Consider the following 19,862-nt stretch of genomic DNA (forward strand, 5'->3'; position numbering starts at 1 on the left):
ATTTCGGTTTGGAGTCTTGTTGGGTAAAGACCCACCAATGGAGGCATGAAGAAGCCTTATCTCCATTGGAGTCATGCCTTCAATGAAATATTGGAGAAGTTGATACTCGGTAATTCCATGTTTAGGACAACGGGCACACAGTTTCTTGAATCTCTCCCAATATGTGTGAAAAGCTTCTCTTTTGTGTTGCTTGATTCCAATGATTTCCCTCCGTAGGGCTGAAGCTTTCATCTCCGGTAAGTATTTGTCCAAAAAGAGTCGTGCAAGATCTACCCAAGTAGTAACCGTCCCCGGTGGGAGGTCATAGAGCCAATCTTTTGTTGTATCTTGCACCACAAATGGGAATGCCCTAAGCTTGATTTGGTCCTCCGTGACATTGTGTGGTTTCATGCCAACACACACAACACGGAACTCTGTGAGAAACTTGTGGGGATCCTCATTTTCTAAGCCTCTAAAGGTTGGGAGGAGGTGGATAAGTCCGAATTTTAGTTCAAGGTTTGTGGCTGCCGGATAGGTGATGCAAAGAGGTTGTTGTGTAACCTCTTGTCTCGACCATTGACGAAGGGTTTGTTCGGGTGGTGGGTTTGGAGGTGGATTTCCTCCATGGTTATCTCCCATTGAGTAGTTGTTGAAGTTTCTGTGGGTGTAGTGTTTGGGATGTTATAAGTGGGTGAAGATGGTGGAGTGGTAACTTTGGGTGAGGATGGTTGTGGTGAGAGTGAGAGACTTTCTGTTTCGGATGCAGATACACTTGAGAGGGGTATGTCCTCCCAAATGTTGATCACTGGAGGGTTAAATGATGAAGAAGTCCCGGAGCCCGGTTGCTTCTTACGAAGCTTGGCTTACTTCCTTAACCTCTTTGCAGTCTTCTCTATCTCTGAGTCAATTGGCAATGACATACCTATTCGAAAAGATCTTGGCATAAACAATTAGTAACACCGTGTCCCCGGAAACGGCGCCAATTTGTTAGGCGTGTCAAACCCAACAAATAAAGGGGTACGATATACTCCAAAAGAATCCCACTATATTGCACTAAAAGGTAGTACAAGGCAAGCAGGGTCGATCCACAGAGACACGAGATAATTAGTCTATACCTCTTTGCGCAAGGTACTATGGTCACCAACAGTAAAGAGGGGGGTTTTAGAATGAAATAATTAAAACAAACAATTAAAAACACAAGTAATCAACTAAAAGAGTGAATTAAATTCAGAAATGGTAAGGACTCCAACCTCATATATGACAACTTAGCAATGCGATTCCAAGATAACATGATATTTGCTCAATTCTATCTAAGTTGGTACTTGAAAGTGTTAACAAGCTCTAACACTTCCCATTCACCACATTAATTAACCAAAACAAGCTCTTTGATTAACCCTAACCTTACTAACCTAATCTAAACATGCTCTTAGAATTAGATTGAAAGATTGCATTAAACTTTATGTGAATGTTCCCAACAACACCCAATACTCCTCACAAGCTCGGGAGCGTAAGAGTGTGTGAATAAGATTTACACTAAATTCATTCAATGGAAATCAGTTTAGTGCTTGTTACTTGTTCAATTTCACAAAACAATTACAGATTTTGTAAAAGAGATAACTTGAATGACCTAACCCAAATTCAAATGGCCAATAAGAATCACAATTAGAATCAAACATTCGATTAAAGCTAAATCAAATTCACTAGATAGAAATTAAGAACAAACATCAGGTCATATGATTGAAGTCACTACCAAGAAGTCAAAACATGAAATTGGAGAAACTAGGGTTCTAGCCACACATGGCTAGAACAAGATCACAAGAATAAAAGATGGAAATAATGTGCAATTACAACTTACAAATAAGAGAAATAATGTTTCCAAATGATAAATGATCAAATCCTTGCAAAAACCTTCGAAATCCCCTCTCAAAATGTGCTCTGATATGTTGTGTGTGTCTCAAAATGGCCCTCAACCCGTAATATGAAAGATAGGAAAAACTGCCAAAAGTTGGTTTTTGGGTCGAACACGGCCCGTGTTGAAATAGGCTAAACTGACACGGCCCGTGTTCAGCAGCCAACACGGCCCATGTTGATTTGCACTAAACTGACACGGCCCGTGTTCAGCATGGTCAACAGCTCCCATTTTGGTCAACACGGCCCGTGTACCCCTCTGACTCCGAATCCAAACTTGATTTTTCCAACTTTTTCGTTCTTCGCCCGATCATCCCGAAATCTTCACCAATGCTTCCCGGCACCTCCCAAAGCGCATTCCAAGCTCCGGTGTACCTGAAAAAGACATGAAAGTGTGCAAATAAGGTTGTTTTAGAGACTAACATGAATATGATGAAATGCAAGAAAAAGGAAGAACAATTATGCTAAATAGATGCATGAAATGGGACTAAAAGGTGTGCAAAAAGGTGCACAAAATGCACCTAACACTTTCCAATTGTCCAACAAAATTAACTTACATCCGTTGAAATGTAATGTATATAATTCCAATCAAATCTTCTCATATTTTAAATCTTGAATTTCCGGTAATAAAGATTTTAATATGGTCAGCTTTAAAAACATATTAGTAACAACCTATTTTAATTAAGGAATTAATATCAACCATTAATATAAATTTGTTTATATTAGTAAACCATTAATATAAAGCCGCTTTTATTAGGAAACCATTAATAGCAAAAAATCATATTCAAATTATCACATACATATACGATTCATCATTGAATACGCGGCTCACACTTATTTCCAATCATTGCTTTTCTTCAAACCTTCTCCTACAACATCATCCTTATTATCTATAACTTCCATCATCATTCTCTGCTTCAAACTTTCGCTGTTGTGCAGTAGAAGTTCAGTACCTTCTTTCGCTTTTTATATTTTTTTTCGATTATTTTTTTGTTCCTATATCAAGTATATGTATTCATATATTTTGATTTTCTTTGTCACAAATTACATGAAATCGGTTAACTACTTTTCTGAAACTTTTCAAATAAACAGGAAAATATATTATGTACCTTTAACAAAACAAAAATTAACTATCTTTGGAATTGACACTAATTAGGAAAATGTTATTTTTATATATTAGAGATGATTATGATTTTTTTAATTATTATGTTATAATAATCCGGTTAATTTTGGTATAATTTTAAAATATTTTGGTATGATCCTATTACACTTTTAGGTTGATTTAATAGGAAATAATATATAATCTATTTATGCATCCTTTGAAATTAAGTATGGAAACAATTTTGTTGACAACTATAATAACTTTCATACATCTTTATGAATCATACCTCTTTATATGTCCATTTTATTTCATATAAAAGTTCTTTCTAATTCTAATTGTTTTCTTTTTCATTTTACACCCATGGCACAAAACAATCGCGATGAGATCGTCTTTGATAAGGTTGCTGACATCGATGCATCTAAGGAAACCTAAAACATTCGTGTTCAAGTACTCTTGCTTTGGAAGCAAACTTAAAAAAGAACCCAAACATGTTCAGCAACTTGGACATGATTTTAATTGACGAGTAGGTACAATTTTTTCTTTTTATTATTATGTTGCTTTTAATTTATAAAATTTTAAACTTAACCAATTTTTTTCACTTAAATGGCACTATAATACAAGCAACAATAGATAAAATCCCATTAGTTCGTTTGAAGCCCTCTTTGTTGAAGGATCTGTAAGGGAAATTAGTAGTTTTGGTATGGCCAAAAATGAAGGAGATTACATGCTGGTTGATCATAAGCATAAGAATAATTTCTACAAAACAACCAAAGTGCGTGTATCAAATGATTTTGCTGTTATGGTGGATCCTTATAATTTTGTGACTTTCCAGGATTTGATAGCCAGTAATCTCGACACTCGTGTTGTATTTGCTAAGATTTTATTTTAACATTCTATCTTATCTACATATAAATATTTATTGTATTACACATCTATAATACAACAACCATTTATTTTTTTCTTCATATTTTCTTAGTCAGATTGTGTCGACTAATCTCATAAAAGTGATTATTGAAAATTCAAAGGAGAAACGGTTGATAAACCTGGTTGATCAGGATCTAAGTTAAGTATATGTGTTTAAAACATTTTATTTTCTAAAGTATTTTTCTACATGATACCATAAAACATGTCGTTTGCATGAAAATGACATGTTCATCTACACTTCAATATACATGTTTATTTTAGCATTACTTAAAACATTTCGAATCAACAAATTATAGAATTCACCTTTTGTCATACATGAATAATTCGTTGATCATTGTGTGACAACTGTCAATTTCCGGTCAAGTCAAAGTCAACAAAAGTCAACGAGTCAAACCGGTCAACTCATCTAACCCTTGTATATTAGGGTTTCCATTAAGTTTCTTATTGTACAACTCGCAATCTTAATACAAAGTATCACTTAGAGTTTTCACGTGTTCGGAAATTCTAGACCCTAATCAGGGCAAGTGATGAAACTACTCGATGAAACATTATTACATACCCCACGGGGGCGTATAACATTCATAACGAGGCTTAACGGGATTTACGAACCTTGCGTTACGAAGCCAAACACTCAAAAAGGTCGCAAACGAAATCTCTCTCAATCTCTCTCGCTCTATCTCTCTCTACCTCAAATCTCTCCCAAATCTCTCCAAGTATGTGAAATCTCTCCCAAATCTCTCTAAGTATGAGAAATCTCTCCAAAAATGTGAAATCTCTCCCAAATCTCTCCAAGTATGTGAAATCTCTCCCAAATCTCTCTAAGTATGAGAAATCTCTCCAAGAATGTGAAATCTCTCCCAAATCTCTCTAAGTATGAGAAATCTCTCCAAGAATGTGAAATCTCTCTAAGTATGAGAAATCTCTCCAAGTATGTGAAATCTCTCCCAAATCTCTCTCAAAATCTCTCTCAACTTCTTATAATCACTCGGGGCATCCCGACCCTTAATTTAGTCGAAAACCGCTCGAAAACGGAAGTTTACGTGAAAAACAGCTTTAAGGAGCCGAACCCTCTTAAGGAGCCGAACCTCGGAGGACCGAACTTCACCTTCGCTTCTAACAAGATTCGCTTCTGACAACTTCACCTTCGGTCCCTTCTGATGAGTCCGCCTGCGAGATAGCTCAGACCGAACCTCCTCCCTCTCGGTTCCAATTCACCAACCGAACCATGCCTTCGGTTCTAACCCTCTCAAGACCCAATCTTCGGCCAGACTTCGGATTTTCCATTTTCTTCCCGGTTTTTGACCCAATTTTCGTTTTAAACCCGTTTTTCATTATTTTAACGTGAGATTTTCACCCAAACTTATATTTTGACATATAAAACCCTAAATATTCATATTTTAATCATATTTTGAGGAAAATCATTGCCTAAGAGTAAAATTTAGTTGGTGAGATATTTAGGTGGAGTGTGGACTTATCCTTTGGGCAAGGACACAAGTTACCTCCCATACCCACTCCTTGACTATTCGCAATCACTATTCACCCATACCTAGTCAATCATTGTCCTTTTTACACTCTTTTTCAGCCATAACCTTGATAAAAAAACTGGAGAAATCCTTATCTCTCCTCCCATTTCACTCACTTTTCACCAAAAAGCAAAACACATTCTCTCTCACTTCCTCTCACCAAGAATTCAAGATTCAAGGCTGATCTTGAACTCTTCACACACCTTGGTAAGTAAATCTCTTCCCACACTTGATTTCCTTACACTTTCACTTAAATCATGAGTCCTTACACAAATATCGTCATATTGTTGTTAGATCTTCGAATCTTCAAACATCTCCCAAGTGTTCTTGACTTGGAAACTCCTTTTCTTCATCATCCATCTGCTGAAATCACCCAAGGTGAGTTCATACCCCTACATTTTCATGTTTTCTTCAAGTTTTAGGGGGGGGGGGTGCTGGATTAGTGTCTAAGTCCATAACTATTTTGGTATGTACTTGACCTGATTATGAGCATGGTCCTTTTGGGTTGCCTTCACCATAGCAATATGTAGGATGAATTAAGGAGAGAGAAAGGTTTAATTATGATTTATTAATATTATAAGAATAATATATTAAAGGAGAAATCATATTGTTTAATTAATATTAGTCAAGAATTAATTAAGAATTAATTTTGTGACTAAAAGAGATTAACTAAATTAAGGGGACTGATATTGTAATTATAAGATAGTTACAAAGTTGGGCTTAGGATCCGTTAGATGGCAATGGACGAATTCTATATGGAGGACCATAAAGAAATCGTCCAAGGGCCTTCTGGAATGGTCCATTGGACTGCTTAGGGCTTAAGCAGTCAGATTAGGGTTTCCTAGTTGCAAACCCTAATAGCCTACATGTATATATAGGACCCCTATGCCCCAAAAACGTGGCTAAGTGTTCCTCTAGGGTTTCCAGCCGTTTTTGGTGCATCCTCTCTCCTCCCTCTTCATCCAAGTTGCTTAGTGGTGTTTGTGACTCCATTAGAGGTGCAGCATTTGAGGCACTAAGCTTTCTGAAGCCAATCAAAGCAAGGATTGATTGTTATTGCTATATAACAATCAAAGGTAATTACTAAACCCTTATTTCAGTTCTTATTTGATAGATCTAGGGTATGTAAGTCTTGGATTCATTGCATGTACAATAGAGAAACCTAGATCCAAGCATTAGGGTTTGTATGAGCACATAGGATTGTTCTTATGCATAAAACCCATCAGTGGTATCAGAGCCTTGATTGGTTTCTGTTGTATGTGATGCAATTGTCGTTTTTCTGCTGAAAATCGTTTTTCTTGCCTCTGCCCGACTCAACTCGGCGAGTCAGTATCTGGACTCGGCGAGTTGGCCCTACTCGGCGAATTCAGGACTGACTCGGCGAGTCCGGGAGTCTGACAGAGTATATTTCGGGATTTACTTGCTGTTTTGCTGTAGGATTGATGCCAAAATCGTTTTTTGATAATAAAATCCGAATTTTATTGTATGTTAATGATTATCCTTACCAAAACAAAAGATAATTTCAAATCTTTTGAATAATAGTTTCTTTATATGATAAATATAGATTATTCAAATTATTTGGTAATTATCTTGTGACTAAAATTGTATTAGGTCAAATATAGATAATCACTAAATTAATTGTTTGATTTATATTATTTGTTATTTGATCCCTAGTAAGTTTGAATAGTTTCAAATTACTCCCTTTAGGTTTTATAGTTTAAATTTGAACTTAAAAGTTTTGTTTTTGAAATTTAAATAGTTAAACCCTAATGTTTTGAAAAGTTTCAGAACTTGCCCTCAAGTTTTGGAATTTAAAATTTTGATTAAAAGTTTAATGTTGAAATATTTAAATTCTAAAATCTAATGTTTTGAAATGTTTCAAAACTTGCCCTCAAGTTTTGGAATTTAAAATTTTGATTAATAGTTTAATTATGTAATATTTAAATTCTAAAACTCTAGTATTTTGAAAAGTTCAAATTACACCCTCATGGTTTTGTTAAGTTAATTAAAAGTTTAATTAAAAGAGAAAGTTAATAAAACCACCTAGTATTTTAAAAGTGTAAAATACACCCTATACTATATATATGTAACATTAAAAGTCTAATATTATATATATGAGTAAAGAGTCAGTCTTACCGTTAGTAGGCCTCATTCACGAAGCTGGTCTATAAGGGGTGTTTAAGGAAATTGCCTATAAAATGGCGATTGAATGGGTATCCACTCTTACCCACCGCACTCTTGACTAGTGGAGGGTCGTTAGCCGAACGGGTAGGATAGGACGAAACCTTCCATTATAAGTAACTAAATGCTTTTACAAATTCCCAATCTTAGTTACTTTAGGGCAAAATGTGAATTTGTATGCTAATCCATGGAATTACACTTCGTACCCTTATCAAACGTTAGTGGAGCGTGTGTGGCTAACCAACACACTAATTTGGGATTGACATTGGTGGCGAAGGGTGGCTCGATGTTTATCATAGATCAATGGAGCGTGTGTGGCTAACCGGCACATTGATTAGGTGATAGTAGCAATTGGGTGCACCACGTGATTCGCATGGTTATTCACACCTTGTTTGTGATCCTCGGCATCCCAGTCACAAAAAGAAGGGCATAATCGAGATTAAACATGTCATTGAAAAGTTCAATGAATCTCAAAAGATCTAGGAGTTTCAATTCATTTAAAACTTAAATTTCTTTTTCGTTTTTCATGGTGGGAATTGGTAAATCGACATTTACCTACCTTCAAATATTCTGCAACTAGATTACGGCATCCCTCTTCTAGGTTGTAGAATGTTGTGTTGGATCCTAGCCTTGATGTTTCATTTGGGTGTTACATCAAGGATTCTTATCAACTAACTTGAATTTTCTCCCGTTTTGTAGATGTCTAAATCTTACAATGGTCTTCCCAAGTCCCTTGGAACAAGCCTTCCAAATGAAGATGACGTTCCACGATACGATCAAGGAAATGAGAGTCATGCTTCACTTCCTCCACCTCCTCCAATTATTCTCCCTAACCTACAAGTTCAAAGGCTTGAAAAGTTCAAGCTCACTCAAGTCCTATTGGCAAGTAAACACGAAGATGGGAAACCTGTGTGTGCACATATCTTAGAGATGAAGTCACACATTGATAGGTTAAGGATGATGGGTGTCGATATCTCAGAAATCTTGGTTGTTGACTGGGTTCTTCAGTTACTTCCTGAATCATATAGTGAGTTCGTTAGAGAGTACTATATGATGGACCATGACGTGACCCTCATTGATTTGACCTATTTGCTTATAGCTGCTGAATCAGAAATGATTTGGCGTGCTGATCGAGCAAATTTGTCTGGCAAATCAAACTCCCAAACTTCAATGGACATTGAAAATGGTGACATTGGAAATCCAGAAAAGGTAAATTCTGAGATAGTTCCTTGTGTCATTCCAAAAGAGTCAATCTGCTTCTACTGCCAAGAGAAGGGGCATTGGAGACGAAGCTGCCCTGTTTACCTGAGAGATCTAAGAGATGGGAGAGTGAAGACGTATGGCTCTACTTCAGGTAAAATCCAATAACTAACTCTATAAGTTCCTATTCTTTGATTTTCAATACATGATGTGATAAGATTACATTTTGATGTTTTGTAGGATCGAAGAAAAGAGAGGAAGCTTAAGGGAAGAAGTAAGCTGAATCTGATCGTGAAGAAATGGATTTCGATCGCATTGCTTGAAGATCGGATTTTTGAGCTACTACTTTAGAGTTAGAATAGATTGCTTAGAAATTGAAATAGCATAGTTTTCATTTGAATTGCATTGTAAGGACAAGTTTTTCCGCAATAAAATGAATTTTGATTTCGTCCTATTTATTTATCCTTGCAATGGCATATGTGAAAATGGATGTTTATGTATTTCTAATTTTAGCAATGTTAAATTGGATGTGATTCTTGATTATGTAATTTGTGAAATGTCGAGGATTTGCCAAATAAAGGAAGATTCTCATCACCCAAGTTTCAATTGGACATAAACTTGGAATCATACAACTTGGTTGCGTGATGAATGAGAAACTTCATATTTTGGAAATTAGACTAATTCTTTGGCAAAGTGTCAAGAGAAGGACCAGGAGATCGAGTACACTAGGTTGTGCGTTGATCAAGTCCACCACAAGAGTGATAAAGATATTCGTCATGATTTACTAAAGTTTAGTAAATATGATTATACTTATAAGATTAAGTATAATTCTGAGTTGATTGAAAGAGTTTCAATCAATAGCAGAACGAGTAAGAAGAATCAAATAGGCAGAAAGATAAAAGTTTCTCTATTCTAAGAAGAAGGGAGAGTACCTTTTATTGTGCTTTATGATAAGTCTTAATGATTAAGAACCATATCTCAATTGATCCTCTAAGTGAGTCTTAGTGCAATTGCATGTCTAAGAAGAGGAATCGAGAATTGTAGAAATGGTTAAATCAAGAAGTCAATCATACTTCGTTTCAATATCAAGTCTTAGAGTCAAGATTGTAACTTGAGTGACAAGTCTTAAGTAGGTTTATAACACTCGTCAAATGTGGAATTTGGAAAAGTTTTCTTATTCTTGCACATTTGAAATTGGTAAGTTGTGATGTCTTGGATAAGACAAAGACCAACTAGAACCAATTATGTGAAGTGATAGTCTTGATAAAAACTACACTACCTCTTGAATATTTGTTTTGTCAAGGAATGTTTCTTGACAAGAGAATCTTATATGTCAAGGAGTCAGTGGGAGTCTTAATGGTCTTGAAAAGTTTCAAGAACAAATCAAGAGTTAAACCTAGTTGATCATCACTAGCACACGACTTGAGGTCTAAAGCCTATCATGGATGACATACTCTTTTTCTGTGCCATTCCAATTGAGTTAATTATGCGTGTGAGTTCTATGAGTTCTCATTTGAATGCATAAAGACAAAGCACCTTGATCAATGGAAAGTACATTGATATGAAAGGATGAGTTGCTTGGAAGACATGGTGGGCATTCATGTTACCATGAGGCAAGAAATCAAGATTGAACAAGTTCAGTCCATATGGTTTTGAATTTGTCGCAAAATTTCGTTTTGACAAATTCACATGGATAGGAACACATACATCATAAAATCTAAGTGTCATAAGGTTTTCCTCCTTCATGAAAATGATTGTGAGGAAATGCTTTCACTAAGAGAGATTTTAAGAAGATAGCAATTGTGAAAATTGTATTCTCAAATTCGATTATGATTACGGCATCCCTTTTCATAGTTCGAATTGTGAGATTTGGCAATTGATCTGAACATTTGGGACTTAGTAACATAAATTCTGAATTGTTTAGACACACATGTGAGCTATCTAAGGCAAAGGTGTATGAGCTTAAAAAGCTTAGATAAAGGCTTATCAAAGCATTAGGTATTAGAAATGTGAACTTAAGGAATTCAATAAGCATTGTTTTCTAGAAGTTCAATTGTTTTCTAGAATACATGTCAAAGCTAGTGGGAGCATAAGTGTTATGCTGGTAAGAAAATAATCATCATGTTAGTGGGAGCATGATTATTATGGTAAGTATTGCAAGTTAGCAATATTAATTATAGAAAACAAAGATTCATTTTGCAAAGTTGCAAGGGTTGAAAAGTTGTTTTGCTATATAATTAAGGGAGAGAATATTATACTTCGTTTCAAAATTCTAAAGCTTAGATCGAGAAATGTTAATAAATTTAGTCAAGGATACATAGTGCATTCTCAAAATTCGATTATGATTACGGCATCCCTCTTCATAGTTCGAATTGTGGGAACAGGGCACATAAAATATTATGGCAGAAGAATGATGAAGTATCATGTCTTTATGTGAGACATTATGCATCGTGTCCAATACGCTTCGGGTATAGGATCGATTGCATATGCTATAATATTTGACCATTCTAAAATTTTCCAGTGCGTAGGGTATTAAGAGGGAAAAGGGACTAGAACTGGTTTTGACTAAAATAATTAAACTATCAAAGGACGATCTGAGGTTCATTGAGGATTTGTCGCTTGTGAGTAGTTGGAAGTATAGTATTGGATGGACTATATTGACATTATTATGAATAGATAGGATTCTATTAAGAATGAGTTGTCATATGGCAAATATGGAAATGTTTCCATTAATGGGACTTGGATATTAAGAATCTATGTAGATTAGAAACTTTTATGCAAAAGGATGTTCAAAGGAATGTACTTTGAGTGAGAGACATCACATCTATAAAATTGTTTTGTAACAATTTCTGATAGAGAACTTAGTAATTTCATTAGCCAAGTCCTGGTGACTTTTGTGCTATGACTTTACGAAAGGGTCGTTGCATAAAATGTTAGAATCTAACATATTCTAATAGTGGCAAGAACCTTGTATTCTTACACTAATGATAAGGATTAGGGATTGTGAAATGAGTTTCATTGGAAAAGGTTTTCAATTGATCTAATTTTACAAAGTATGGACCATAGGAAACCAAAGTGTGCATGCTTGGAGCATGGGACAATTGTGGTTATAATTCGAGTAATAAGTTGAGTTTCTGAAACAGTAAGCAATGAATAATAAGTAATCAATATGGTGTTTAAATAAAAGTGTTTTATTTACGCTCAAAAAGTTTTGGGACCATATAGGATTAATATTATTATTGCGTTTCACTTTGCATGTTTTGACTTCCAGAATAACTAGGTTATTCGAACCTCCACAGTCGGTCATACGTTGGAAGTAGGTATAAAGGAAGACTGTCATGAATCTGTCTGTAGATTGTCTAAAGTGTTTAGACATAGCACAAGTTTGCTGCAGAGTTCATGAGTGCTTTGATAAGATTAAAGTATTGGATTAAACCCACGCTCACTTGAATCACTTCATGGTTTTATCACGAGTGATTGGTGAGACGATAACATTGTATATTCTTGAAACCAAGACATGTGAGTTGTTACTTGCTGATCAGTTGCACATTGATGATAAGTAAACGTACCAGTAACTTGGTGTTATAAAACTTATTGTTGTGTGTGATTCGATTAGTAGGTGCAAGCAAGCATTTGATTCGAAGTTTATCCATTCCTTTTACCCAAAGTGGGATAAAAGCGATATCTGTGGGCCCCTCGATGATTTAGTGATGACAAAGGAAAGTGCTCGGCCGAGCCAGGACTGATTTGATTTGTTCAATTAGTCAGTCGTCATAAATCGAAAATCGGGAAACGACACATAGACTGAGAGAATGATTTCAATCCATGTCTCATGTCTATACGATATCTTGTAGAATGGAGGAATATATGATCCCTTATCTAAAGGACACGTATATCTGATAAGATCAGAGTTGACAGCGGCTTTTGAAAGCTACGATTGCTGATCAGGTTCTGAAGTTATGCAAAATAGTTATTAGACTTATCCAAGTGGGAGACTGTTGGATTAGTGTCTAAGTCCATAACTATTTTGGTATGTACTTGACCTGATTATGAGCATGGTCCTTTTGGGTTGCCTTCACCATAGCAATATGTAGGATGAATTAAGGAGAGAGAAAGGTTTAATTATGATTTATTAATATATTATAAGAATAATATATTAAAGGAGAAATCATATTGTTTAATTAATATTAGTCAAGAATTAATTAAAAATTAATTTTGTGACTAAAAGAGATTAACTAAATTAAGGGGACCGATATTGTAATTATAAGATAGTTACAAAGTTGGGCTTAGGATCCATTAGATGGCAATGGACGAATTCTATATGGAGGACCATAAAGAAATCGTCCAAGGGCCTTCTGGAACGGTCCATTGGACTGCTTAGGGCTTAAGCAGTCAGATTAGGGTTTCCTAGTTGCAAACCCTAATAGCCTACATGTATATATAGGACCCCTATGCCCCAAAAACGTGGCTAAGTGTTCCTCTAGGGTTTCCAACCGTTTTTGGTGCATCCTCTCTCCTCCCTCTTCATCCAAGTTGCTTAGTGGTGTTTGTGACTCCATTAGAGGTGCAGCATTCGAGGCACTAAGCTTTCTGAAGCCAATCAAAGCAAGGATTGATTGTTATTGCTATATAACAATCAAAGGTAATTACTAAACCCTTATTTCAGTTCTTATTTGATAGATCTAGGGTTTGTAAGTCTTGGATTCATTGCATGTACAATAGAGAAACCTAGATCCAAACATTAGGGTTTGTATGAGCACATAGGATTGTTCTTATGCATAAAACCCATAAGTGGTATCAGAGCCTTGATTGGTTTCTGTTGTATGTGATGCAATTGTCGTTTTTCTGCTGAAAATCGTTTTTCTTGCCTCTGCCCGACTCAACTCGGCGAGTCAGTATCTGGACTCGGCGAGTTGGCCCTACTCGGCGAGTTCAGGACTGACTCGGCGAGTCCGGGAGTCTGACAGAGTATATTTCGGGATTTACTTGCTGTTTTGCTGTAGGATTGATGCCAAAATCGTTTTTTGATAATAAAATCCGAATTTTATTGTATGTTAATGATTATCCTTACCAAAACAAAAGATAATTTCAAATCTTTTGAATAATAGTTTCTTTATATGATAAATATAGATTATTCAAATTATTTGGTAATTATCTTGTGACTAAAATTGTATTAGGTCAAATATAGATAATCACTAAATTAATTGTTTGATTTATATTATTTGTTATTTGATCCCTAGTAAGTTTGAATAGTTTCAAATTACTCCCTTTAGGTTTTATAGTTTAAATTTGAACTTAAAAGTTTTGTTTTTGAAATTTAAATAGTTAAACCCTAATGTTTTGAAAAGTTTCAGAACTTGCCCTCAAGTTTTGGAATTTAAAATTTTGATTAAAAGTTTAATGTTGAAATATTTAAATTCTAAAATCTAATGTTTTGAAATGTTTCAAAACTTGCCCTCAAGTTTTGGAATTTAAAATTTTGATTAATAGTTTAATTATGTAATATTTAAATTCTAAAACTCTAGTATTTTGAAAAGTTCAAATTACACCCTCATGGTTTTGTTAAGTTAATTAAAAGTTTAATTAAAAGAGAAAGTTAATAAAACCACCTAGTATTTTAAAAGTGTAAAATACACCCTATACTATATATATGTAACATTAAAAGTCTAATATTATATATATGAGTAAAGAGTCAGTCTTACCGTTAGTAGGCCTCATTCACGAAGCTGGTCTATAAGGGGTGTTTAAGGAAATTGCCTATAAAATGGTGATTGAATGGGTATCCACTCTTACCCACCGCACTCTTAACTAGTGGAGGGTCGTTAGCCGAACGGGTAGGATATGACGAAACCTTCCATTATAAGTAACTAAATGCTTTTACAAATTCCCAATCTTAGTTACAATAAGCATAGTTTATGGATTTTTACTACATGAAAAATGTTTTACTCTCAAGACAAATGGGTATTTCATATACTACATGATAAACCATAATAGTACTAATTTATGGATTTCATATCACGAATTTATTACATAAAAGGTGATTTCACTTCCACCACGGAAGATGTTTTATATTCAAACTATATGTAAACTAGTTAACGTAAATTGTGAGACACGTCTTCATTGTACTCTTTGAGTACTGGTTAAAAATTCCTGAATTAGTTATAACCAGAGTCTCTTGTAGGGAGAGCGTGATAACTGTGTATAGATCTATATTGGTGTTGACAACCCACACCCATGCTGCCTGCATAAGTCCGATCGGCCGATCGGGGGTGACAAATGTCATTTCGATTCCGACGTCTGAAGAACGTCGCAGCAGACATCTATGTTATAGTATGGTTATAACGAATCACATAGGGAGTTAACAATCTTTCAAGTTTACAGGGGAAATTCTACTTTGAAAAGGGGTTTTCTCTATTTTAAAACTACAAACCCGTTATAAGTATAAAACACACACATATTCTCGGTCCTGGGATTTAGGACTACATGACTTTTATAAGGAAAATATTGGATTTTCTTTGGAAACATATTTCTATTAATACTACATTTCATCTAGAATTGTTAGACTTCAGCTATAATTGCTAAGTGTATATGATAGATTTATATAAGAATCTAGTCACAATCGACTTAGAATTGGTGGGCCCGCCTTACTTCCTGTTCTTTGTTTGGTTGTGGACCTAGGGCAGACCCATTATATTCGACGGTTTATTTAACTTAAATATTATATAACTTATATACACTGGGTGATTATAGAAGGAATCTACGGGTCCTTCTAGGGTTCATTATCGCATAACATAAGAGCATTCACTTCACACTTAATAAATAAAATATTGGATTGTCTGGAATCATACTCTATCGTTTTTACAAGGAAAACGGCTTTTTCCTCAAACAAAACTCTTATGAACTCACCAACTTAATTGTTGACATTTTTCAAAACTACTTGTATTCTCAGGAAATCAGTGAAACAGGAAACCAACAGCATTTTGAGGATGAGACGTTAAATCGTCAAACAGTTCATTTTGTCATCATAATGTAATTGATTTTGAAACATGTAAACATATACTATGGTGTAACCTTTTCAATTATATTTATGATGGTTGTATTTACTTTGAGCACTATTATACTCGTTGTTGTGATACTATACATGAAGTCCTCCACCCCCGGACGTTTCCGCCATCCTTGGTTTGGGTGTGTGACACATTGAGAGTCCATTTATGATCTTCTCACTAACAAATTGGTTAAATGTGGTTAGAGCTCTTTCACACATTTTTTTTATCACATGTCATCATACTTTTAAGTTTTAAATTTTCATCTTCAAATTCCTTTTTTTAATTTCATACATTCATTGAAATTATTTTTTGTGTTTAACATACCAACCTACTTTGTTTTATCTTTATATTGTAACAATAAAATTTATAAATTTACACAACAATATACATATTTCGAATTTTGTCATAGTATTATACTTTACAAAATATAAATCCTCCAAAATAATTTTCGTCAGTAATTTCATCCATAATTTCACTCAATTTAAATTTGTATTTTCTTTATATAAATTTTTTTTAATGATCCCGATTTTTTCCCTGCAAAAGTACATCAAACATTTATGCCTTAGATAATGTTGCCCCATTGTAGTTATTACTTTCCAAAATATATCCGTTTAATGAGGAATTTAATTTAATGGAGGAAGTAAATGTTAATTCAAACAAGATATATATTCCATAATTATTACACGAGTTTATTAAAAAAAATATCAAGATGTAAACATTAAGCATTTTTAAAATGAAATTTCATAATACATACAAACGATGATGTTGTACAACGAAATATAAAATTGAATAGACTGAAAAAAAAAAACTATTAAGACAGTCAATCTTGAAAATAGTATAGTTATGAAAAATTATAAAGTAAGATAAAAATTATAAGATATTAGGAGATTTGTAAGTACAATTAGTAAAAGCGTTACAGTTATTAGAAAAAAAAATAAGATCATTAAGATGAGTAAAAATGCAATATATAAACTAAATTATCACAATAGTAATGAAATATCATTATTTTATATTTCATATAATTGAAAGATATACCAAATTACATTGATAATATACTAAAATTATTCAAAGTTGCGACAAAACTAATGCAAAGTTCTTGCGAACACCAAATAAATAAGAACAAACATAAAGCTAGCACTTATATTCATAATCAATTTAAAATAAATCAATCATGATTTAGAAAAGAATTCTCATTGATGATATACTAAAATTAAATCCATATAACATTTAACATTTCATAAATTATACTTTATGACTTTATTTGAATAAATGAAATAGATGTCAATATTTAATACAATGAAAAAAACGGTATATTGATTGTCAATATAGGCTTAAATTAAGTAACCTTATTATTGAATGAACGTCTAATTAGAACAGTTATGCTTATATAACAATATCATAACCATATGTGACGAGGAATATCATTCAACTAATACAACAAAAAAATGTTGTATACAAAGAAGTACTTCAACGATTATAGATATTTATTGATTTCAATCTTTACACATTTCATTAATACCAATAACCATATTTTTTTTTATAATTATTATGCAATATCCATAGACATTTCTATTTTTTTTTTTTTATGTTTTCATGTTATAATCTAGTTTGATTACCAAAGTAAACCATATTTACTCCATTGTTCCAAGTTCCAAGAAGATCGGCCCAACCAACCCAACGAAAAAGGACATGGCTCGCAGTTATATTCCGCAAGAGCCAAGAAGATTGATTCGACTTTACTTCCTTAAAATGGATGTCTGAATTATGATCATCGACCAATGATTTATGATGCCATCGCGTAACCGCAACATTAGAGCTTTCAGAGACAACAACATAGAGCTTCGTCACCGGTTTTTAAACACTTCTATCGCTTTAGGGTTTACGTTCGCTGAAGTTTTAATGTCTCATAATCATCATCAATGGAGATCTCGTTTACTTTCTCCGATTACGAATATTTCAAATTACTTTCTCTCTTTCTAGCCCTAATGTTCCCTTTTTTCTGTTCTTTGTTGTTCTTCTTCCCCTTCATCATACTCGCATTCTCCCAATCGAACAAACGAAAGGCTAGTAAGTGTGTTTGTTCAAGTTCTGATTTGATGGCTAGGATGATGAATGGTGGTGGGGAGCTGATGGTGGTGGAGAGGGAGCGGCAACAGACGGTTGGCGCGTCGATGATGGAACAGTTGGTTCCGGAGATCACGACACATGTTTTGAGTTACTTGGATTACCGGAGTCTCTGTAGCCTGTCAATGACGAATTCTTCAATGAGGAGAGCTGCAAACGATGATAATGCTTGGAAAACGCTTTATCACAAGGTTGTGTTTTCTTTTTCCAACTTCTCGTTGTTACGTTGCTACTCGTATCATCTGTCTGTTGAACTGTATGTTAGAATTCTTAATTAATCTTTGATTTTTTTTCTTTTTATACAATTCATATTTGATTACACTTTTGGGGATCGGCTGACTAGAGGTGGGATGGATTAACTAACTGATTGCTTTATGCTGCCATCTTGATCAACACCTTACCTCTGTCTGTATAAAACTTGGAATATTTTCATTATGTGGCTTTTATTGATCGGAGTTGGATTAAGTATGCTAAGTTTGGGATGCTTGTATGGATTTGTGAGTAGAATTGATTGAAAAATTCATGCATTCTGTTTCATCGAAATCAATATCATTGAAGGACTTTCTAGTGCTTTAATTGTGTGAGTGATAAACATTAAGAAACCGAGGACTTGTTGATATGCCAAACCCTTGATCAAAGGAGATGATGAGATCATAGCAGCTAATCATACATTTTAGTAGCTCAGTTTGTAAACTGTAAGTTCACTTCTACAATTGACATATATATATTGAAATTCCCAGGATTTTACAACAGAACAAGATGGTATAAGACCTGGTAATGGATGGAAGGCATACTACGCAGCCACTAGAGCAATAGTAAACATCAATCACCGTTTTTTTGACATCATTAGAGAAAGATCTATTATACAAATGGGACAACTTTGGCTTAATGCAGATTATGTCAAATGTGTTCATGCATCTGGGGATATTTTCACAGGGTAACAACCTTTTCATTTATCACACCATTTTTTTTTTAAAAAAAAAAAAATCTTACATTTAGTTTTGCATGCAGTTATACCAGGGTTATAAGAAGCTGGCAGCTTGCTTTTAACTGGGAGTTAGGGATTGATTTCCAGATTCAAGATGTAAGTGCACGTGTCATGTCTGACATGGCATGGGTCACCATGAAAGCCTACATTGCCATGGACCATAGTGGTTTGAACTTGACCAATGTGTTTGAGTTTCACAATGGTCACTGGTTCTTGGTTCACCATCACAGCTCAGAGATGATGTTCAATGATGGTGAATTGCCACCTTTGCTGGGTTGAACTGTTTTTGGCTTCAGAGTTGAGATTATACCTTGTCAAACTTTCATGTTGTAATGGGAATCTCTTTTGGGCATTTCATCAAACACTTGGCAGGTGAAATTCCCAAATAGGGTTCGACATACTTTTCATATAATGGCAAACCCAATCTTCTATCTTTATTGCATATGCTTAAAGATACAAGTCTCCACCTGACAACTCATACACTAAAAGGTGAAGAAGAGATGGAGAAAATTAAACCCAAAAATAAAGGAAAGCTACTGTTGCTTTCTCCTTCTGGTTTTGATTTATCAGGGTAACAATGGAGGTGGTTTTATGCTACAATACAATAGGCACTAGGCACTCAACCTTTCCAACTTGCTGCATTTTCATGCAAATAATTCAGCTTTTACCGATATTATTTACATCTTTCTATAATTATGTTAGTTTTCTGTTAAAACCAATCAAAAATATTATAAATGTTAAAGTCGTCATTTTCATCCGGTGAATGCGGGTTTAATAGCGTCTTTGGGACCAAAATTCCATCTTCTCCACAAATCGAATATTCACTTTTGCACTTGCACTCATGTATATAAAACCTTTGAGTTAATAGTCCATTAATATTATACTAC

General features: G+C 34.4%; 1 protein-coding gene across 1 annotated transcript; it reads left to right on the plus strand.

The window, feature by feature from the left end:
- Nucleotides 1-17,511: 17,511 nt before the first annotated feature.
- On the plus strand, nucleotides 17,512-19,412 carry LOC145121140 (Nuclear transport factor 2 (NTF2) family protein). Its single transcript, XM_079056923.1, has 3 exons — nucleotides 17,512-18,178; nucleotides 18,728-18,924; nucleotides 18,999-19,412. The coding sequence occupies exons 1-3, from the start codon at nucleotides 17,783-17,785 to the stop codon at nucleotides 19,252-19,254; spliced, it is 849 nt and encodes a 282-aa protein (XP_078913049.1). The 5' UTR covers nucleotides 17,512-17,782; the 3' UTR covers nucleotides 19,255-19,412.
- Nucleotides 19,413-19,862: the final 450 nt, after the last annotated feature.

Source organism: Lactuca virosa, chromosome 6, assembly GCF_052849685.1.
Source record: "Lactuca virosa cultivar CGN04683 chromosome 6, Lactuca_virosa_CGN04683_v6, whole genome shotgun sequence".
NCBI lineage: Eukaryota > Viridiplantae > Streptophyta > Magnoliopsida > Asterales > Asteraceae > Lactuca > Lactuca virosa.